This window comes from Sphaeramia orbicularis, chromosome 20 (genome assembly GCF_902148855.1).
Source record: "Sphaeramia orbicularis chromosome 20, fSphaOr1.1, whole genome shotgun sequence".
Taxonomy (NCBI): Eukaryota; Metazoa; Chordata; class Actinopteri; order Kurtiformes; family Apogonidae; genus Sphaeramia; species Sphaeramia orbicularis.
The window spans coordinates 24,445,225-24,464,976 of record NC_043976.1 but is presented as its reverse complement, the minus strand read 5'-3'; the positions used below and the strand labels follow the sequence as shown (position 1 = coordinate 24,464,976).

Here is a 19,752-nt window from a genome sequence, read left to right as displayed (position 1 = left end):
AGTGTACAACATCAACAACACAGAAACAAACACCCAGTCACATGTAACATTAAACTCTACTATCCAGACTCACAGACATACAATACCCACATTGTTTTGAGAAAAAAAAGTCATTAACATGATCAGGCCATTTGGTAATCTGTTTTCCTTTCTTCTCTTTCTCCTTTTCTTGTCCTCTCTTTTCTTGTACACCCATGCACATGCAGGGAGAGTAGATCAGGTATCACTCCCTGGGCCATCATCTCATGTGACATTTACCAACCAGACGTTTCAGCCTCCCTCCCTTTCCTGTCCTCCAGTTTTCGCTCCCTTCCTCCTTCCCTGGATGACTTTTCACACTCATTAAAGCAACAGACAAGACAAGCAGAGGGGGGAGTAAGGGGCAAAAATGAATCTCAGCTAAATATGAACCTTTGCTAGTCTACCGCTGTAAGTTTAGAAAGGAGAAACAGGGGTGATTGCTCGTGTGTGGGAGATGTTTAATATGCACGGGAGTGACGGGGGAGAGGAGAGTGACCTTTTTACCATCTCTCATTCATGCACCCTTTCCACGCTCCTTCATGCCACTCATCTCATCTCACGTTTTTTCACTTATCTTCGCTGATTGCAGAGAAGGTAGGGAAAGAATGAAACAGCAAGCAGGCGAGCGACAGGGTTGCTTCTCAACTAGAAGGTCATAGCTCCGTTTGATAGCCTTTTGTCTCTCATCCAAAAACAGCACTGTTAATAGCTGCCCATAGGCCACTTTATAATGATTGGGCCTTATCTCTAGACACACACAGACAGTCACACACGGACAGCACACAGTGTCTTTATGGTGGCAAAAGCGACAATGTAGCTTAAACAGATAAAGAATTATACTGCTGTTCATTGTTATACTAAATAGTGGCCATGACTGCTATTAATCCCATTTAAAGCTCTGATATGGGCCACAACTCTTTTATCCTTTATTCTGCCCCATTATATTAGCTTCATATTTGTGTGTGGCCTGCGATTTGGACAATTCCTGCAAATGTAATGTCATGTAATGGGAATAAATTATTTTCATTAAGATATAAACTTCAGACTTTTCATAACTAAATTGCAAGTAAAACCGACAACAGGCAGATTATCAGGCAGGACCTGGACTATCTACTCTTAATGTCCCCAACAATTTGTCATTACGTACATCATTTCCTGCCTTGGAGAAACAATTACCTACCATCTCAGTCTATTCACTGATGTACAATGTCACATAATGAAAAACCTTTGATAGTAATTTTCACCATATATAGTAAATGACCATGTTTTTTTCTTCTTTCTTTCTTTTTAGCTATGTTTTTGTTTGGAATGAAGAATCTGGGAATTTCTTTTAGTCTTCAGGGGGGTCAGATGTCGTCCTTTCCATAGTAGCGCCTTTAGGGCTATTATGCCTTTTGTGCTTTGCTCAAGAATTATGAGGAAAAGTGCATACATTTATGATATTCCTGCATATAGAATTGATTTATGTGAAATTTTAATAGCATGTGTGAAAATCTGTTCCATTTACATTTTCTTTCAAGTTTATTCAAGATTTGTAAAAAAAAAATTAGGGATGCACCAATACCAATACCGGTATCGGGTATTGGGTCCGATACTCAACGTGTGTACTTGTACTTGTACTCGTAAAAGTACTCTGATACAACCGCACTGATACCACTTACAGCAGCGTGACATTTGCAGTTAAGTGCAGCGGGTACGTGGCGGAGGAGTAATGTCAGCCATGTGGAGATTTTTCAAAATAAATGACGGTGACAAAAGTAACGCTGACTGCAACTAACGTTAAAGACACAGACGGATACGGACGGAGCGTTCTGTCCGTTCTCTGCGTACATTCCATCCGTTTTCCAGGTGCTGGCGGATGCGTACCCAGATGGAGAATACCACCGTGAATCGTGGAGGTAGAGGATCTATTCAAAGAGTGACTGTGTGAGAAACTACTGATACATTATGTTTAACTACCCTCATCAATATCAACATTAGTATCCACATTAGTGTTACCTCTGTCGTCTCCATGTTTATCATTACTGACTTTCTTTTTCTTCTGAAAAAACTTGACTTTTCTTCGTGGTATTCGGCCAGTGTGGTTAATTAAGAGCGACACTCCCCTGGTGGATTGATTGAGAAACGCTCATTCCAACACATTAAATGTCAGTAGCAGCACTTTGTTACAGTCACTAATGATAAAGACAATAAAGCACATTTTCACAAGTAACTAAGAACTGTAATGGTATCATTAAGTACTCGGTATTGGCAAGTAGTCAAATGTAAGTACTTGTACTTGTACTCAGTCTGGAAAAAAGTGCTATCAGTGCATCCCTAGAAAAAATAAATAAAATATGTAGCCAGTGTCAATATTTAAATGCACAGCTTTCCTTTTTTGCCCTTATTGTGATGACCACAATGTGCTTTATTTAATACTACATTAATATTTCTGCCACGTCATCTGATTAAGACAGGATTCTCTCTGTGTTTTCCATCAGTAGTAGACTTGTGATTCCTTCTATCAACTTCACAAATAGGTGTATTCCTCCTTCTGTCCAGAAATGTTGGCTTTTCTTTCTGGCAGCCTCACAAGCTATCAGCTAGATGGTTTGTGTAAAGTGAACAGAGCTGGCTGTTCGACACAAACTGTACTGAAATCCCCAACTGAGATGCACATTCCAAATATGCTGTATAGATGTCTGGGAAATTGTCACTGTTGATGCATCCAAGAAAATCATCATTTAAAGTTCTTATGGAAAATAATAGGATGTAAGGGAAAATTCTGCAGCCCACTCTATGATGTAACTGTTGGTAGTGTTGATTGCTGCTGTGAATTAGTGTCAGCATTCACACTGCGCTCCCTATATTTAGGCTTGGCATATATTATTTCAGTCCTAAAACACACACCCAGCCCCCACACCTTTTCTTTTATGAGGGAAGGTTGCATTTGCGGACACCTCTGTGGGAGCAGTCCAAGAGACAGGTATGTGAGAGGGCAGGGACTGTGTGTGGGAGGAGTCAGGACCTCATTTATAATGATGGGGGTGGAAGGGTTTCTACAGTTGCCATAGAGACCTTTGTGGCCGACTGTGGCTGCGTTTTTCCTTCTCATATTAGTTTGGAGAGGGAGGCGGACACATGCACCACACAGTGGACTCTACACCTTGTCTGTTGTGATAAACAGAGAAAAAAAAAGGATACACTGTCTGTTTTACTCATCAGTGATTGCTCATTTGACCTTCTACAGATGTGTCAAGGTAACATACATATTAATATACAAAACAAGTCAGAAGTATTATTTTCTACTTTTGTACTATTCTCAGTGGTGTGACCTTTAGATATTATTTTGAGGACATTTCAGAGTTCTCTAAAAGGTTTCTTAGCATTAGGGCTTTTACAACTGCATGGAGCTGTGTTGTGTTTTTTTTGTATTGTATAACATCGCTATTACAAACCGTGTAATTTCCATTGAATGTTTGTGTCAAGTTGAATTTATTGCCCTTAACTATTTTCAGACGTTAGCGAGTGAGTAATCCTTGACTGAGTCGGATGTTGTCAAGCTGGCAGATGTGTGTTTGCTCTCTCTCTTTTAAAGGTTACAGACATTGATGAAGATAATAGACGGGTGCTAAGTTACTGATCATGTCTTAAGATTTCTTAAGTGTGGTAATTAGTGACTTCTGTGGTGGTTTTTGTTTACAGCAGCATTGGTTGTTTGATTTAACTGCAGTGTTAAAAAAACTCAGTGGTGTAGAGGAGTACTACTGTGAAGGAGTTTTATCCAGACTAAGGATAAAAAGAATCCGAACAGGGAGGAAAAACATGCTAATATTACAAGAATAAAGTCATAGTTTGAGAAAAATGTCACAGTATTGAAACAAAGTATATTTATTAATAGAAGTCAACAAAAAAAGTAGCACAAAATATTGTAGGCCTCTTCTCACCTCAGACTGTTGTGTTTAATTTAGATGGTAATTTATCAATTTAAGCAGCATTAAGGCCACCACCTGGATTTAACCAAGGAAATATTTCACATCCGTCCATTGTATAACTACAATGATTAAGATGATTCATCTTCAACAGGTTCTTTAACTCTAACTGATGCTGTAAGTATCTTTTCATTTCGTTTCAGTTTGATACAGAGCAGAAAGATTGAACTGTGTTTCAATGGAAAAAGGTCATGTGGTACAGAGTGAAAAGAGAAGTGGATGAAGTGACTACCCATCATGCCTAGTGCCTACAATAGAAGCCTGTGGGGGCAGTGCTTTGATCTGAGGTTGCTTCAGTTTATCATGTCTAGGTTCAGCAATGTTGTGTCTAACAGTGTGTATTTCAGCACTGAGACATCTATGCAATCCTCCAAATCATGAAAGTTTTGCAACAACTTCATTTTTTTTCATTTTCTTTTTACATAAGACATATCTCACAGTGCAGAGGTGATACACTATGCACTAAGAAAGTCTCATTGTGATTCAAATGTACTCTTTACTGCCTCATACTCAATTCAAATGCACAGTATGATGTAATTGGGCAAGTCAGTTAAACTCACTCAACCGTTAGATACAGGTACTCTCGCTTGGACAATTTATAATATTTAAAAGTCTTTTTACTTCATTCTCATGGGTATCGTTGATCATAACACATCAACAGCATCCCCCTTTCTTTTTGCAAAGGGATATGAATGAGAAAGGGACAAAAGGTTATGCATAATTTAACATTTAGTCTGATGCAGACAACAGGTTTCCCATCTGTTTTTCCATTCAGGCATTTCCATTTTACCTCCGAAGGCATTTAGGATGCTTTACTGTTGAGGTAATATATATCATCAATTAGCATAATGCGACTTTAGGTGCAAGGATTTGCATTTTTACACCTTGAGGATTTAAAACAGTTGCAGCTGTGGCAAACAAGGTGACAAAGCAGACTGCAGTGGGAAGCAGAGCAGGGCTTTGAAGCATGGCACCTCGCTGTTAAACAAAGCTGTAATTTAGAAATACGGGTCTAGAGGGTTTAATAGACCTTGCTGAAATTCCTAGCGTCACCTCACTTTGGAAATCACAGAGGTGGCTGAACTTGCTGTTTTGTTGTTCACATGTCTGAGATTTATCTTGTTGTAGGTAGTGCAATGAAAATGTAGAGAGGATTTGCTGACAGGACGCAATGACCAGAACACAGTGGGAAGAAATTAAATAAATAGAGAAATGATCGAGACAGATGGGGAATGTAAGGAGGATCAAGTAATTCTCACCTCATAATGGCAAGTTTTACCTTTACAATTTTCATGTGAACTCACAGCATATAAGGTAAGAGATGTTGAGTAGAATTCATACCAGCTGCAGTAAAATATTACTGATAAAAGGAATTTCCCACTGTGAGATCAATGAACTGCGAATTGTATTACATATGTATGTGTCGGGGACTTACCTACAGGTGGGTAAGTGAATGTGTTTATATGTGTGTGTGAGAGATGGAAAGGGGGAATGGGGGAGAGAAATAGTGTTTAAGTGTGTACCAGACAAAGACACGGAAACAGGGAATGACATAGTGTGCATATTTATGTGTAAGCTAGTGGTAAAAGTGTGTGTGAAAAGGGTGAAGCAGAGGGAGAGAGATGAATTGCTATGTGCTCTGTAGTGTTGGGGAGGAGATGGGATTAAGGTTGGAGACTTGAGATAGCAACTGGGGATCAACTCATTCAGAGCTTCAAATGGCTTTTGAGAAAACCAATCAAACTAGCATACACTCGCTCACGCTCACGCTCTCTGACTCTCTTGGTTTCACACACATATGTAGTCGCATACATATACAAGGTTTTGAGTGGATACGAGTTCACCGCCCTACTGATCTGCTCGCACATGGTCATGATTAACTTGAATGCAACTTAAATGCGCAAACACACACCCACATACCCTGTGATTTGGTACAAAATCTCATCTGTCTAGCTTATAGCTCACTGACTGAAATGTCAGTAAGCGACTTAAAGAGCTAAAGCTTCAGCACACTTATAAACATACAGAATTATAGTGTTGGGTATATGTGGTGCACTCTGGAGCAGCAAGAGTGAAAGGAACACTCTCATTTCCCCCAGAATGTACCATTCATAAAGACTTAAAGGGGTCATATTTTACTAAATCCACTTTTATTAGGCTTTGGTACATTTATTTGTGTATTTGGACCCTAATAGTTCATAAAGTTTGAATTTGAACCCTCCAGGTGCTACAAAGCTATCTTTATATTCATTTTGGCAAAAATTTAGTGGATTTCTACAACCTGTTTTAATTCCTGCTTAATTTGTTACGTCTATAACTAGTTACATTACAACATTTGCACATATAAGGTCAAGACTTCCGACGAACATTTCTCAGAGTACGCCATAGTTGTTTATCAGCAGCAGCGGTTGTAGACCATACTGAAAATATGTCCAAACTTCGAGCCGATTACCTAAAACATTCAGTTGTTGGTTGAACGGGACAAAGCAGCACAGCCAACGACCTGGAGGGGGTGGGGCATGAAGTGGCTCATTTGCATTTAAAGAGCCAGCGCTCAAAACAACCTTTCTGGTATCAATACTCAGAAATAGGATTGAAAATGGACCTGTGGAGTTGAATTAATGAAGAATTCAGACCCAAGCATAGCATTTACAGTTTATGTAGACCACAGGGAAATGTTTGAAAATGCATAATTCCTTTAAAAAAAAAGCTAAATATCACTTCTGTAAACAAGTACCTCCAAAAAGTGAACGTTGACATACTGTAGATGTAACCATGGAGATTAGCAGCCACACACAAGAATATTTGCATTGGTGTGGGTATGGTACTATGTACTAATCACAAGATAAATCATAATATGAATCTGATGATAAGAAAAATAAGACCTTTTTGATCCCACTGTGGGGAAATTCAAGAAATCTTAATAACATCAGGTATTATTTTTTCAGGTGATTATAGTGCATTTTTGAAAGAGTGACCCACAATGCAATAGGTGAAACAAATGAAGGCTTGGAAATGATCTTAAAGATGTTAAGTGGCAGTGGTGGGATTTGAACCCACACCTCCAGAGACACTGGAGCCTAACTCCAGTACCTTAGACCACTCAGCCACACTACCACAGATTTGGTGCCACAGAATTATCCAATCCAATCCAATCCAATCCAATCCAATCCAATCCAATCCAATCCAACTTTATTTGTAAAGGACTTTAAAACAACCACAGTGGAGCAAAGTGCTGTACAGAAAAATAAATAAAAACCGAAATAACAAGGTAAAATACAAGAATAGATTTAAAGACATAGAATTGTAAAAATAAAAAATAAATAAATAAATAAACAAACAAAACCAAACAAACAAATAAAAATACAGAAGAATAGATAAAACCTATATAAAAGAATAAAATACAAGAATAGATTAAAACATAAAAAGCTGTACAATTTAAAACAAGAACAAATAAGAACAATAAACCAATACCCAATAAAACAATTGAGTAAAATTAATATGTTCAAACATCTCCATGGTTTCAAAAGCCAAGGAGAAAAAAATGGGTTTTAAGAAGGGATTTAAAAACAGACAGAGAGGAGGCCTGTCTGATATGGAGAGGCAGATCGCTCCAAAGTTTAGGAGGTGCTGCAGCAAAGGCACGATCACCCCTGAACTTGTGCTTAGTTTTTGGTACACTCAGGAGCAGTTGGTCAGCTGACCTGAGAGAGCAGGGTGGTGTATAAGGCTGCAGCAGTTCAGAGAGGTAGGGCGGGGTGAGGCCATTTACGGATTTAAAAGTAAATAAAAGAATTTTAACCTATAAAACTAATTATATGTACAGTATAATAGTACAAGTGTTTACTCATATCATTACAATACGGTTTCTAACTTAGCAAGAACAGTCCATGTGAACAACTGATAAGTCAATTCATAGACAGTCTCTAATAGATTATACTTGTTTTCTATGGGCAATCTGGCCAAAACATTAACTGATGAGCTTTTGAGATAAAATCATGAGGGTTAGCGTTAGGGTCGCAATTTTTTCCCCTTTATAAATTGTAGGTGAGTACAGCCTAGCTATAATTTCTTCTACTTGAGTGTGATGTTTATTTGTCGTAGTTTTGACTGGAAACTGTTCATTGTTCCATCACTAGTAAATTGTAGTTCAAATTTTCTAACTGTACATGCATCTGTGACAGCTGCAGTGAGGTTTATAGTGAATCAAAAGTCTTTTTACACGTCTAACTTAACTCTAAAGCATCTGTGTGAGACAGATTCACTGCATGTCAGAGTTCAGAAGTTGGACCTTCAGCTCACAGACTTCTAGCAACTCTTCATGTCTTCAAGTCTTCATGTCTGAAGTCATCGTTTCATCAGTCATGGTTTCTTCAGCAGCAGCTACACATTACACAGGGTCTGCCAGTCACAGCAGACTAAAGCTGAATACATTAGTGCAGACCTGTGCGAATATCACTGTAAACTGATTTAAACTCATTAAACTACAACCTTAGTGCTATAAAATTATAATGCAATGGCCTTGGCTTATTTAAAATGACAGATAGATGAGTAGGAACATTTTTTTGACAGGATCTCTATGATGCCTCTGAAAACTAACTCATATTGTGTTGGCGTGCTCATTCATCTGCTGTCATAGAGTGGCATGTCATTTGTGAGCTAGTACTTATAAATGCTCTTAACTTCTGTTCTTACCTGTCATTATCAGTGATTTCTGTTGATTTAAATAGAAGGTTTTCAGATCTAGCCCTTGTAGACCTAAAATACCTGAAATGTAAACTGACATATAATAGTTATTACTATGTTGAAACATTCATATCAATAAAAAGCTTCTTCATAAGATGTTTGTGCACTTTTAACCCATAAAGACCCAGTGCTACTTTTGTGTCAGTTCCCAAATGATTTTTTCTTAATATTTAACCATTCTAAAGTGATTAAACAGCATTTATTGTGATATTATCTTCTTTATTTTGCATTTTTGCACCGAAAATCAGGTATTTTCTTATATTAAATTTACTGATCAGATTAATGTTGAGGGTTGTTATATGAGAAACACAAAAAACTGCAGAAAAAGTGACTTTTTCAGCGAAGATATCATTAGCTGAGCATAAACCAAGTGTCTTCATCCACTGTCATTGATTCAAGTCCATGGGTTTTTCTGGTGACTCAATGTTGTAGAAGATGACAGTGTTTCCACGGTATCATATCTGATGAGCATGAAAAGATGAAAAACTGTATTTTACACCAATTATTTACATGTATTGGTAGGATTAGTAGGTCAACAGGTATTAAACATTTTAGATCAGTAGATGGTTTTGGTTGCCAGTCGCTGTTTGGGTCTTTATGGGTTAACTATTATTAGACATGTCCTGTAAAAGCAGCATAAAATAAACAGATAAAGACAATTTAATCATTTGGCAGTCAAATTTTTTTCCTTCTATTCTTTAAATTCTGATATTGACAACCCCACTTACCAGGAAGGTGCTGATTAGAAATAAATGAATAAATAAAATCAACCTTAAATTTATTTGCATTTCATTTTAGTTTGGCCCGTGTCCCATTGACTAACCCAGTATGGTGCAAGTTTCCTGACATTGTACTACAACCTACCACTAGAGCACAGTCAAAATATTTTGGCTATACGTTTACGGAGTCGTTTTCTGTACGTCTCTAGGCAGTCTGTGGGTAAACCTCTATTTTCGTCGAGGCCGCTGTGTCAGAGCTCTTGCTGTGACACCACAGAGAGATCATTTAAATAAATGAGGAGGCTGCATATTTGTGTTTTATGACACAATGCTATTGTCATTCTGAACACAGTCTATCTTGCCTGAATGATTCACGATGAAAGAGAGGCATTAGGATTCATCTCTGGTTTGTTTTGTTCTTCCCCCTCACATCTGGATCTTTTTTTTTTAACTAATGCATTTATAAAAGGATGGATTCAAGCCAGTAAATGTGTCAGAAATATTCTGCTGTTATTAGCCACAATGTGAAAAACACATCCACTTTTGCTTCAAATTTTCAGTTTTATTTTTTAGATCATGTGTCACTTCCCAAACATCAATATCTAGTTGTTGAATGACATAAAAATAACTTATCTGGGAGGAACCAACACATTTCATGGAGAAAATCCACCAAGATTCCCATTAGACATCCATTACATTTGCAGCAGCAACTTCAGTGACATCCCCTCTGCATCAAAAGCTTTTTTGTTTGTGCATTTAGAACACAGTTTACAGATTTTTGTCTCTGCTGTCAATCACATTCATAATAGCAATTGTTATTATTTTAACCGGCTTATAGCTGTTTCTGTGACTTGCAGCAAACAATGCTTGACTACTTCCATGACAGCAATCTTAAAATAACTTATTATTCATATTGAAATACCTGATATTGTCAGTTGGCTTTACGGGGTTATATTCACATTTACATGCTATTTATGATTAGAATCCTACATCACACATCCCAATGAATTATGAAATGAAGAAAAAGGTAGTTTTGAGGTTTTGTTTCCAAATGTTTAATTTGTGTTTTATCCCTGTTGGGTTTGTACACACTCTTGTTCGTTGTGTCTCTCCAGGAACTGCAGTTTGAACGCCTCACCAGGGAGCTAGAAGCGGAGCGTCAGATTGTCGCCACCCAGCTGGAGAGATGCAAGCTGGGATCAGAGGCAGGCAGCATGAGCAGCATCAGGTAACATGCCAGCCCTGTTTTTTTTGTGCTTATGTTTGTGTTGAGGCGAGGGTATAAGGTTACATGCAATGTCCCCATCATTTGTGTTTTTTGGTGATAGGTTTGTGTGTGCATACATTTTGGATTTTGTATGCGTGTCAATATTTATCTGTGTGTTCAGACCTGACAGTGACATTTGTTTTTCATGATCTGATCACAGCAGGCAGCTCTAATGCCAGGTGCGATGTCTCCTTCTTGGTTTAACAGTGTCATATTTCAATTATATCAAGGAGGCTGAAAATTGGGAATTGGGGGAAAAAACATAATCTATGGTTGTCAGTGTCACAACATAATTTTTAGATCCCAATTGAAACATGCCATCATTTACACATATGTTTGTCAGTTTAAGGCATAATTTAGCAAGTACAGAATGTCAAAGTTTATCATAAATGTGTTGAAGACTGGAATTGAGGGTTCCTACGCAAGTATGGAAAATATGGAAATGTATGGAATTTGATTTTATAAATTTCCAGGTCTGGAAAAGTATGGAAAATGGAAACAAATGTGTAGAAAAATATTCATGTTTCCCAGACTGTTACCACTGTTCTATTTTCTGAAGCATAAAATTATGAATATCTGAAAAAAGAAATGGACTGATCTGTTTTTTTAAGGCGCTTGCTAGTACAGCTAAAATGTTTGTGTGAGAGCACATACAGTAGGCTACGCATCCCAGAAAACATTTGGGCAGATTGACAAGTTGAATGCCCAGCCTTCTTCTCTTATCCTCCTCCTACCCATTTTAAGACCCACCCAGGTGTCGTCAAGTTTCACTGCTGCTTCAACAGACAGGTGATGTCCACACACTGTTTGTGATTGAGCTATTGAACATGCCTGGTATGATCGTTGGCAGAATTCATAATGGGTAGATGTAAATTCTCTGATGACTGGCTCATAAATCCCAAATATAAAGACTGGTTGGAATTTTTTTACCAAGACAACTGGAAATTAGGGTCTGGTAAAAGTATGGAATTTTGAAATTTCAAATGTGTAGGAACCCTGGGAAGTACAACTGTGCAAGCACAAACTTTTTCTCTCCTCAAGCTGCTTAGAGGCATTGAAGATGTCTCTGGAGCTCTCAACTTTATCACATTTGTGGTGATTTTCTCCTCTTATAATACTGTTTCATTCATTCTCAAAGAATGAGGTGAAATGTGTTTAGTAATGGCCCTTTCGGTGTTGGTGACGTATATGAAGTACAGTTAACCAGTTCACATAAGTACAGTGATACTGTTATCTATGCAACAAACTACAGCTTTCTTAATTCACAAGTTTATGTTTTGTACTGGAAAACATATAGTCACAAGGAAAAGAAAGTTCAGTATCTTTGAATTGTATAGATTTACATATAAGGACACAATAAAAAAAATCTTCTGGTCATGATTTAAATCTAATGCAAAACAACAAATTCCCCTGTGTCATTATTTAACAAAAATGGAGCCAGAAAGGAGGAGGGGATGAAAAACTAAGTACACACCATGGTTCAGTAGCTTGTAGAACTAATTTCAGCCGCAATAACTTAAGTAATTGTTTTTCTCATATCGTTTTGGAGGAATTCCAGCCCACTCTACTTCAAAACGTTGCCTCAGTTCATTGAGATTTGTAGGTGTTCAATTATACACCACTTTCTTAAGTCCCACCAATGCTTTTCAGTCAGGTTGAGGTGTTGAATGTGACTGCGCCACCACAACAGCTTGATTCTTGTCTTTTTCAGCTGTTCAGTTGTAGATTTGCTGGTGTACTAAGTATGATTGTTTTGCATTTCCAGTTTCAGCCAAGTTATAGCTGTGAAACAGATGTCCTCGCAGTTGACTCTGGAATATGCTGGTATACAGAGAAGTTCATGCATGACTCAGTGACTGCAAGGTGTCCAGGTCTTATACTATACTATACTATACTATACTATACTATACTATACTATACTATACTATACTATACTATACTATACTATAAAAACCTCTCCACCACTGTGTTGAACAGTTGATATTAGATGTTTGTGATGATATGTTGTGTTTGATTTTACTAAGTATTACTTGCATCATAACCAAACATCTCCAATTTGTTCTTATCTATCCAAAACCATTGACATTGTTCCATATGTTCTGTGGTTTGTTCCGACACAACTTTCCGAACTTAAGCCTTGCATGTTCTTATGTTCTTTTCTTTTTGAACTTTAACACTTGACGTGCTAACTGAAGCTTGTAGAGTTTGAAATGTAGCTCTCAGGCGTTGAGCGTTGTATAGTCTGACCTTGTGGTGAATTTATAGAGATGTCCACCCCTGAGACGCTTGGCAGCTGTCTTGAATGTCTTCCACTTGTGAATGATCTTTCTCACCGTAGAATAACGGACTTCATATTGTTGGAAATGACCTCAGAGCCCTTTCCTGACTGACGTGTAACATCAGCTGCTTCTCTGGGTTCTTTGCTGATGTCTCTCCACTTTGGCATTGTTTTAACACACACCTAAATGCCCCAGACTAGCAAACTGCAACAAGTCTGCTTTTGTAGAGGTGTTCACCCTTGTTGATGATAAATTAATCAAGGGCATTTGCTTAGCAGCACCTGGCTGCTACTTACCCTCCTAAGCCCTATGGAAGTAGAAAGACTGTGCTTAATTTTTCATACACTGCTTCTCCTTTTTAGCTTCATTTTATTCAGCAAATAATAGCACAGTGGAATCTGTTGTAGAATCATCTGTTGGACCAGATTGTTTTTTATTGTGTCAAACAGAATCAAAAACTCATTGACTGCAGTAAAGTCCTGTGGGTTCTCACTGGAAGGGTTGGAAGATAGTTTTTCATAGATGTTGTGACATATATGATGTGACCACACCACAACAGTTCGCCAGTTCAACACCACCTTTTCTCCAAGTGAGGAAATAGAATAAAGCTGGCATTATCTGGTTCAAATTCATTTACATTTTAAGCACTTGAACATCCAGTAATTACTAGTCATGCATGAGGACCAGTAAAATCCTAATTGAATGGTCAAAGTTGTAATGTTTGTTCATTTAAGATCCACTGATTGATTCACACTTCACAGTTCATACAATGAGAAATGACCAAGAAAAAAATCCCCTGTTGAATGTTGCCTGCAGTTTTTTCCTTTTTCTTTCATGCATCATTCACTGTTTACTCATTTGTGATGTACCGTATCTACAAAATAACATTACAAAGCCAGTCTGGTAAACTTGACAGCTTGTGTTGCATCCACAGAGTCTGTAGGAAATGAAAGCTGGTGTAGTGTTTTAGACTATTTGAGCCTGCTTATTTGCATATAGAGCGGGGAAGTGAGATCTGATCACAAGTGATCATTCAAAACACATGTGGAGACGCCAGGTGTGAACGGATGTACTTAGAGTTGTTCACTTGTGATCAAATCACAAAAAAACGCATGTTAAAAAGCTTTGTCTGAATAGAGACAGTGTGGTAGAACACACAAATCATGTATGCATGTACTGTACAGATAGTTGAGTCACTTGAGGCAAATTTGATACAGATACAAAAAAAGTGACTTGATTTGATATGTGGAAGTTTTGGGCCTTTAACACTCACAATGATTTCAGGATTATATACATACATCACCTTGACCACTGAACTGCCACCTCAACAAACACACACAAACACTTGGTTTTTCCACATATCCTTGGGGTAGTGTTATGGAAAAAGAAGTCTGTTACCCCTGCTGTGAGGTGCATTTATCAACTGGACAGATTGACACAACACACAGACAGATAAACACACATACACACCAGTGGACACACACAGTCAGTGTTACATGGGGTAAAATAACACAGAGCTGGTGGGATGTGAGAATAACACGCTTCAGTAATGTGCACACGCCTACACACACACACACACACACACACACACACACACACACACACACACACACACACACACACACACACACACACACACATACATACACACACACGCTGCATGACACTTGCTGAAGGCTTAATATTACAGACACATCAGCAAAAGTCTTGGCAACATTTGTGGTGGTGTGAGAACACACACCTTCACCCACACATATTTATGGTTACCCAAAAATGTCTTTTGAAGTTATCTTTGCAAAATGGTCTCCAAACCTTAGAATTGTGTTTTTGAACCTTTTCCCTCACATTACAGCGTTAATTACAATTTAGCCCCATAGCAAACTTCAAGCATACTTCATTATGTACCTCAGTTATGGGCATGACCTTTCTGTTGCCAGAATGATTTTGAGATGAGGGAAAAGACTCTCTTAACTGAAAGAGGGAGTAAAGATGACAGAGGGAAGGGTGAGGGGAGAGGATGTATCTGACTAGCATGCTAATTCCGAATTTAATATCAACAGCTCAAGCCTTGAGCTCAGTAATTGCACCTCCCATTTCTAAACCAGCACCCCGTCATGTTGTCTCATACAAGCTTTGCCTCCCAGAGAGTAAATACTCTGGGTAAAAGTAAAGTTTGGTGGAAAGTTAGGATGAATTATTTACACTTTATAGGATTTCTTTTTTTTTTTTGGTTCTATGTATACTTGCATTTGTGTGTTAGTGTATATTTTTGCATTGGCATGAATTTTTGCTGTCATGTCAAAGAGTCAGTTTCATATAAATTCAGCATCCTTCTGATTCCCTCAGGCAACTTATTGCACAAGTACACAGCCCTAAGGGGGGCAGGGAAACAGAGCACAGTGGGGAAAAACAGACTTTTGAACTTTTTCATTTCCATTCTGTTTGCTTCAGCTGAGTTTCAGATGACACTTTTTGGTTACAATTTAGACTTCCAGTTTGTGATGAAGTTGCCTTATTTGTTATTAAATAGATAGTAATTTTGAAGAAAACCTAAACACGGCATCGGAATGAAAGTGACACAAGCACATACTGTAACCGCACTACATTCCTGTTCAGTTAACACTGTAGTTTAATCAAAACCTAAGTTTGATATAAAATAAAATATGCTAGGCTATAGTAAATTCTTCCAAAAACGTAAGCATGACAAATTATTTATTTATTCTTGTGTTCTGTTATTTTATGTATTATAATGTATCTTAGGTGTTGATATTCACTAATATTTTAACTTAAAAAAATGGTATACTGAATGATAGCATGAAGCATGATACATTATATGAATTAAAAATATTGTGGCATTAACTGAACTTGATAACACTTAAAAGCAAATCTATTTCCAAACACCATTTTCAGTTAGACCCAGCCTTCCATGCAGTTACGTATTTTAATTTATTTTGTGGTTTTGAGATAATTACAGCTCATCTTTCAAACTCTTCTCCCCATGACTTTATGATTTGTTTGCCTTATTAGCCTCCTGTCAAGCCATTAGAGAAAAATCCACCCAAAACATAATTCACATATATTATTCCTATGTGTCTGGACAGAGAGTCAATATTTGCAAATGAAGCAGCTAAGAAATCAAAGAACTCAGACTATATCTTGATACACTCATCCACACTGCAGTTACAGACCTAGTTTAATGTTCTTCCTCAAACATTCATTGGCCAGTCACTTCACTCTATTATCATTTTATCTCTGCTTGTGCAGTTATGATTTACTCCTGTGAGGATCTTTAATGTATTCTAGTTTTATTGACACGTTGCAAACTGATATCTCTATGACACATTGTGTTATATTGTCATTTAGTATTCTTTCATGTGGTTATATGTAAATGCTTTGTAATATTTGTCTGTGCCTTGTTGGCCAGGTCATTACTGAAAAAGACATACTGATATCATTGCTTGGAAATGAAATAAATAAATACACGTATGTCTGTATGTTTGTGTGCACACATACAGGGCTTGTGTGTGCCAGCAATACTCTGTCTGCTGTCAACTCTGCTGTCTCACAGTTGCATCATCTTATGATTATCACATCAGATATAGAGGACTGGCTTAGCTAAGCTTTTGTCAACTGACAGCTCACTATGCCACTGAGTCCACATCCATCCCTTTGTGTGCATCTCAACTAAAAACTGATGTGTATTTGTCTTCCTTTCAGAACTCATACATACACATGTGACAGTTCACCTGAGTTTGCCTTTTTTTTATTTTCATTTTTTTCTTTTATTTTGATTGGCATCATCCTTTATGCAGATACCAACTAGACCTTGTTGCTTTTATTCTAATCCTAAGTATAGATATTAGTGTCTCCGGTTATAACTGTGAATGATCAGAGAAAGTGTAATGATATTCCAAGAGACAGAGATAACCTTTCCCATGGTCTCTTACATCACCACTCATTTTCTTCTCCTTCATCAGGGTCTTGGTGACAGGTAGCTGCTAAATATAGTGTAGTGGCTTGCTCTGAATGAATGTGTATTATAATAAAGCGCATGGGCTACTAGTTCTTTTCTGGTTCTTTTAGTGTACAGTTAATGACCTTTGGTGACATTTCATGCAAAAATGCCATCATCTATGATGTATATTTAGCTGTATTAAGCCTATCATGACTGGTGCACTCTCTCAGATGGGAGTTCCTGTGGTCCAGGCCCCATATTCACTCAGCAGTGGGTCCATTACTCTGTTAGAAGCCTGTCAAGGGAAAATTTAAGAGTTCATGCAACCTGGTGCCCTGTAGTTGTGTGTCTGTGTGTTATTTTTCCTGATATGTGAGCTTTTGTATCCTCTCTGTGGTGGGTTTGTATTGCACACTCTTGGAGCAAATGCTGTGTTTGTGTTTGCGTGTCTGTGTGTGTTCTCAGCAGCCGCTGCAAGTCTGCATGTCCTTAGTTATGTTCCGCTCGATAAAGCAATTCAGGCATCTCCATGGACTCCTCCTCAGAGCTGAGGACCCTAAAAATGCCCGACTGTGGTGCTGAAACCCAGGGCATAACTGACTAACATCTGTTCACACTGTGAACTGTTGGCATGCGACACAACACATTACAGGGAGGAAACGCGTAGTAGCACACATACACCCACATGCAAACACGTTCAGTCCAAACGCCATGCCGAGCCTAATTTATCATTTTTCTAACATTAGTGGTAAGTGGCAGCCAGTGGGAAACATTTACTCCTGCTGTCTTTTCTGGCTGACTGGCTGTGCTGCTCAAGCCTATAGTGCTTACAGTCATACAGCATACCCCTGAATTTATGGATGATGTATTTCAGTTTGCATTCATTACATTTCACCATTATGAAAATGCCAAGGCAACCGGTAAGTAGGACAACATTTAATAATGTAAAGATGACATTGGAAAATTACTATGTCTGCTCATTCAATTATGGATTCCATAGCAAAGTAGCCAACACTTCTTATGGAAGTACTTTCTGGCTGCAGAAAATCTACCCTGTGATGAGATTTATATTTACTATACTGTATATATTTTGTCTGGAACGTTTCCACTGCTGAACCCTGTGGCCTAACACAAACAAAAGTTGGAAAAGTGGTTTCACCATTCCACAGCAATAAGAAATGGTACCAGGTCTTCTGTATTTATATGTAGTCTTTTAATTTGGGCCAAGAGGGAAGAGCTGCAAATGGAACGTGTGATTTTTTTGTTTTTTTATTATAAGCCTTTCCATCCTTATTTTGGCTTCTGCACCTACACCAAATGTATTTTAGTGAAAAAGGGAGTTACATTACTTTTCTCTATATAATATTCACCATAGTTGCACACAGAAGCTTGTTGCAGAAACTTTAGCTTTCATAGCATAGTGTGAAATATAAGGTACTGTAGATGAATGTACAATTCCTTGACAGTTTCAGATCATTAAAGGTCCCATGGCCTCCATCTGCCTTGCAGTGTCCTTGCTGGGCATTCTGGGAAACATTATTGAGGCATTAAAGCACAGCCCATGAACTGTCGAGGAAATAATGTGAAGTTGGCTACTGAGCTAATCGTGGCTTGGAGCAATAGATTATGAAGTACATATATGAGATGTCACATAAGCTTATGGATTCAGTGACTAAATTTAATTATGTTGTTGTTGCTGTATTTTGCTGGCTACAAGCAAGTGTAGTACCAGCTATTTGCCTTGTGGCTAGGATTAGATGCATAAATGCTTATATGATATGATAGTTAGTGGGAATTTGGATGTCACAGCAATCAGCTGGGATTTTTATAATGCAAAGTGAGAGAGAAACAAAGTGCAATTGTTATAAAGTCAAAGAAAACAGTGTAGTTTTGGAAGGTTCAGTTCAATTCACCAGTTATTGTTAAACAGAAAGGTCATGGAACAGAAGCCTGAGTTAGGCAGCCTGTCAGCTGAAATGCAGATGACGGGGGAAGTTGAGCAAAGAAAATGAGACCTCTAAACTAGTATTTTGTTGTTCTTAATGGAATTGTTAGTGTTTAGTGATGAGAGATAGAGTGTAGCAGTGCTGGAAGCAGTAGGAAACAACTTAGAAACACAGAAGAAGTGAACAAAGGAGAAAGAGAGAGAGAGAAAGTGAAAGTCGGGAAAAAAGGGGGAGAAGGAAGGAGAGAGAAGGCTAATAAATAGCTTTCATTACCTTGTGGCAGCCACAGAATAGGTTCATTGATTTATTATTTTTCATTTTTTCAGTGGTCTCTTTAACTTTCTCTCCTCTTTCTCATATGTTCTCATTGTCTTGTTTTCTCTGACATCTCTCCTTTTCCTCTTTCCCTGAAACCTGGTTCCTCATTTTTTCTAAGTAACCTTCACTATATTATCATTGTACAAAGTATCTGAACTCCCTATGTTTACTTATCTGCAATGTCTTGTTTTAGACATACAGTGTGCAGTTTTTGATATCAAGAAGAGGTGTGTTGTGCCTCTGTGTGTGTGATAATCATTCAGTGCTAGTTTTGATGAGCTCTGTTGACCATAAATTCCCTTTGGCCATATCATTACGTATCCTGCTGTCATGTATTTCTGAAGCTCATCGGTTGAACCGTGTGGATTACATCTACTTTATAAACAGACAGATTCTTGCCTCGGGCACTGAATTTTTCTCCTGCTGTTGATAGGTGATGATCATAACTAAAAATCATTTGGTCCAGAGAAGAAAGAGCAAAGCAGTGAGGTACATCAAAGTTTTATGTACGCATTGAACAATAATTTAGC

The 19,752-nt window shown here is 38.0% G+C and overlaps 1 protein-coding gene and 1 non-coding gene across 2 annotated transcripts in view; one reads left to right on the top strand and one right to left on the bottom strand.

The window, feature by feature from the left end:
* Window positions 1-19,752, top strand: part of ctnnd2a (catenin (cadherin-associated protein), delta 2a) — a 327,752-nt gene that overhangs the window by 87,689 nt on the left and 220,311 nt on the right. The window contains exon 3 of the mRNA XM_030123463.1: window positions 10,573-10,685. Coding sequence (XP_029979323.1) covers window positions 10,573-10,685 — 113 coding nt within the window. The remainder of the gene's footprint in view (window positions 1-10,572; window positions 10,686-19,752) is intronic.
* trnal-uag (transfer RNA leucine (anticodon UAG)) lies at window positions 7,028-7,109 on the bottom strand. The gene has a single exon. It is a non-coding gene; the product is annotated as a tRNA-Leu (tRNA).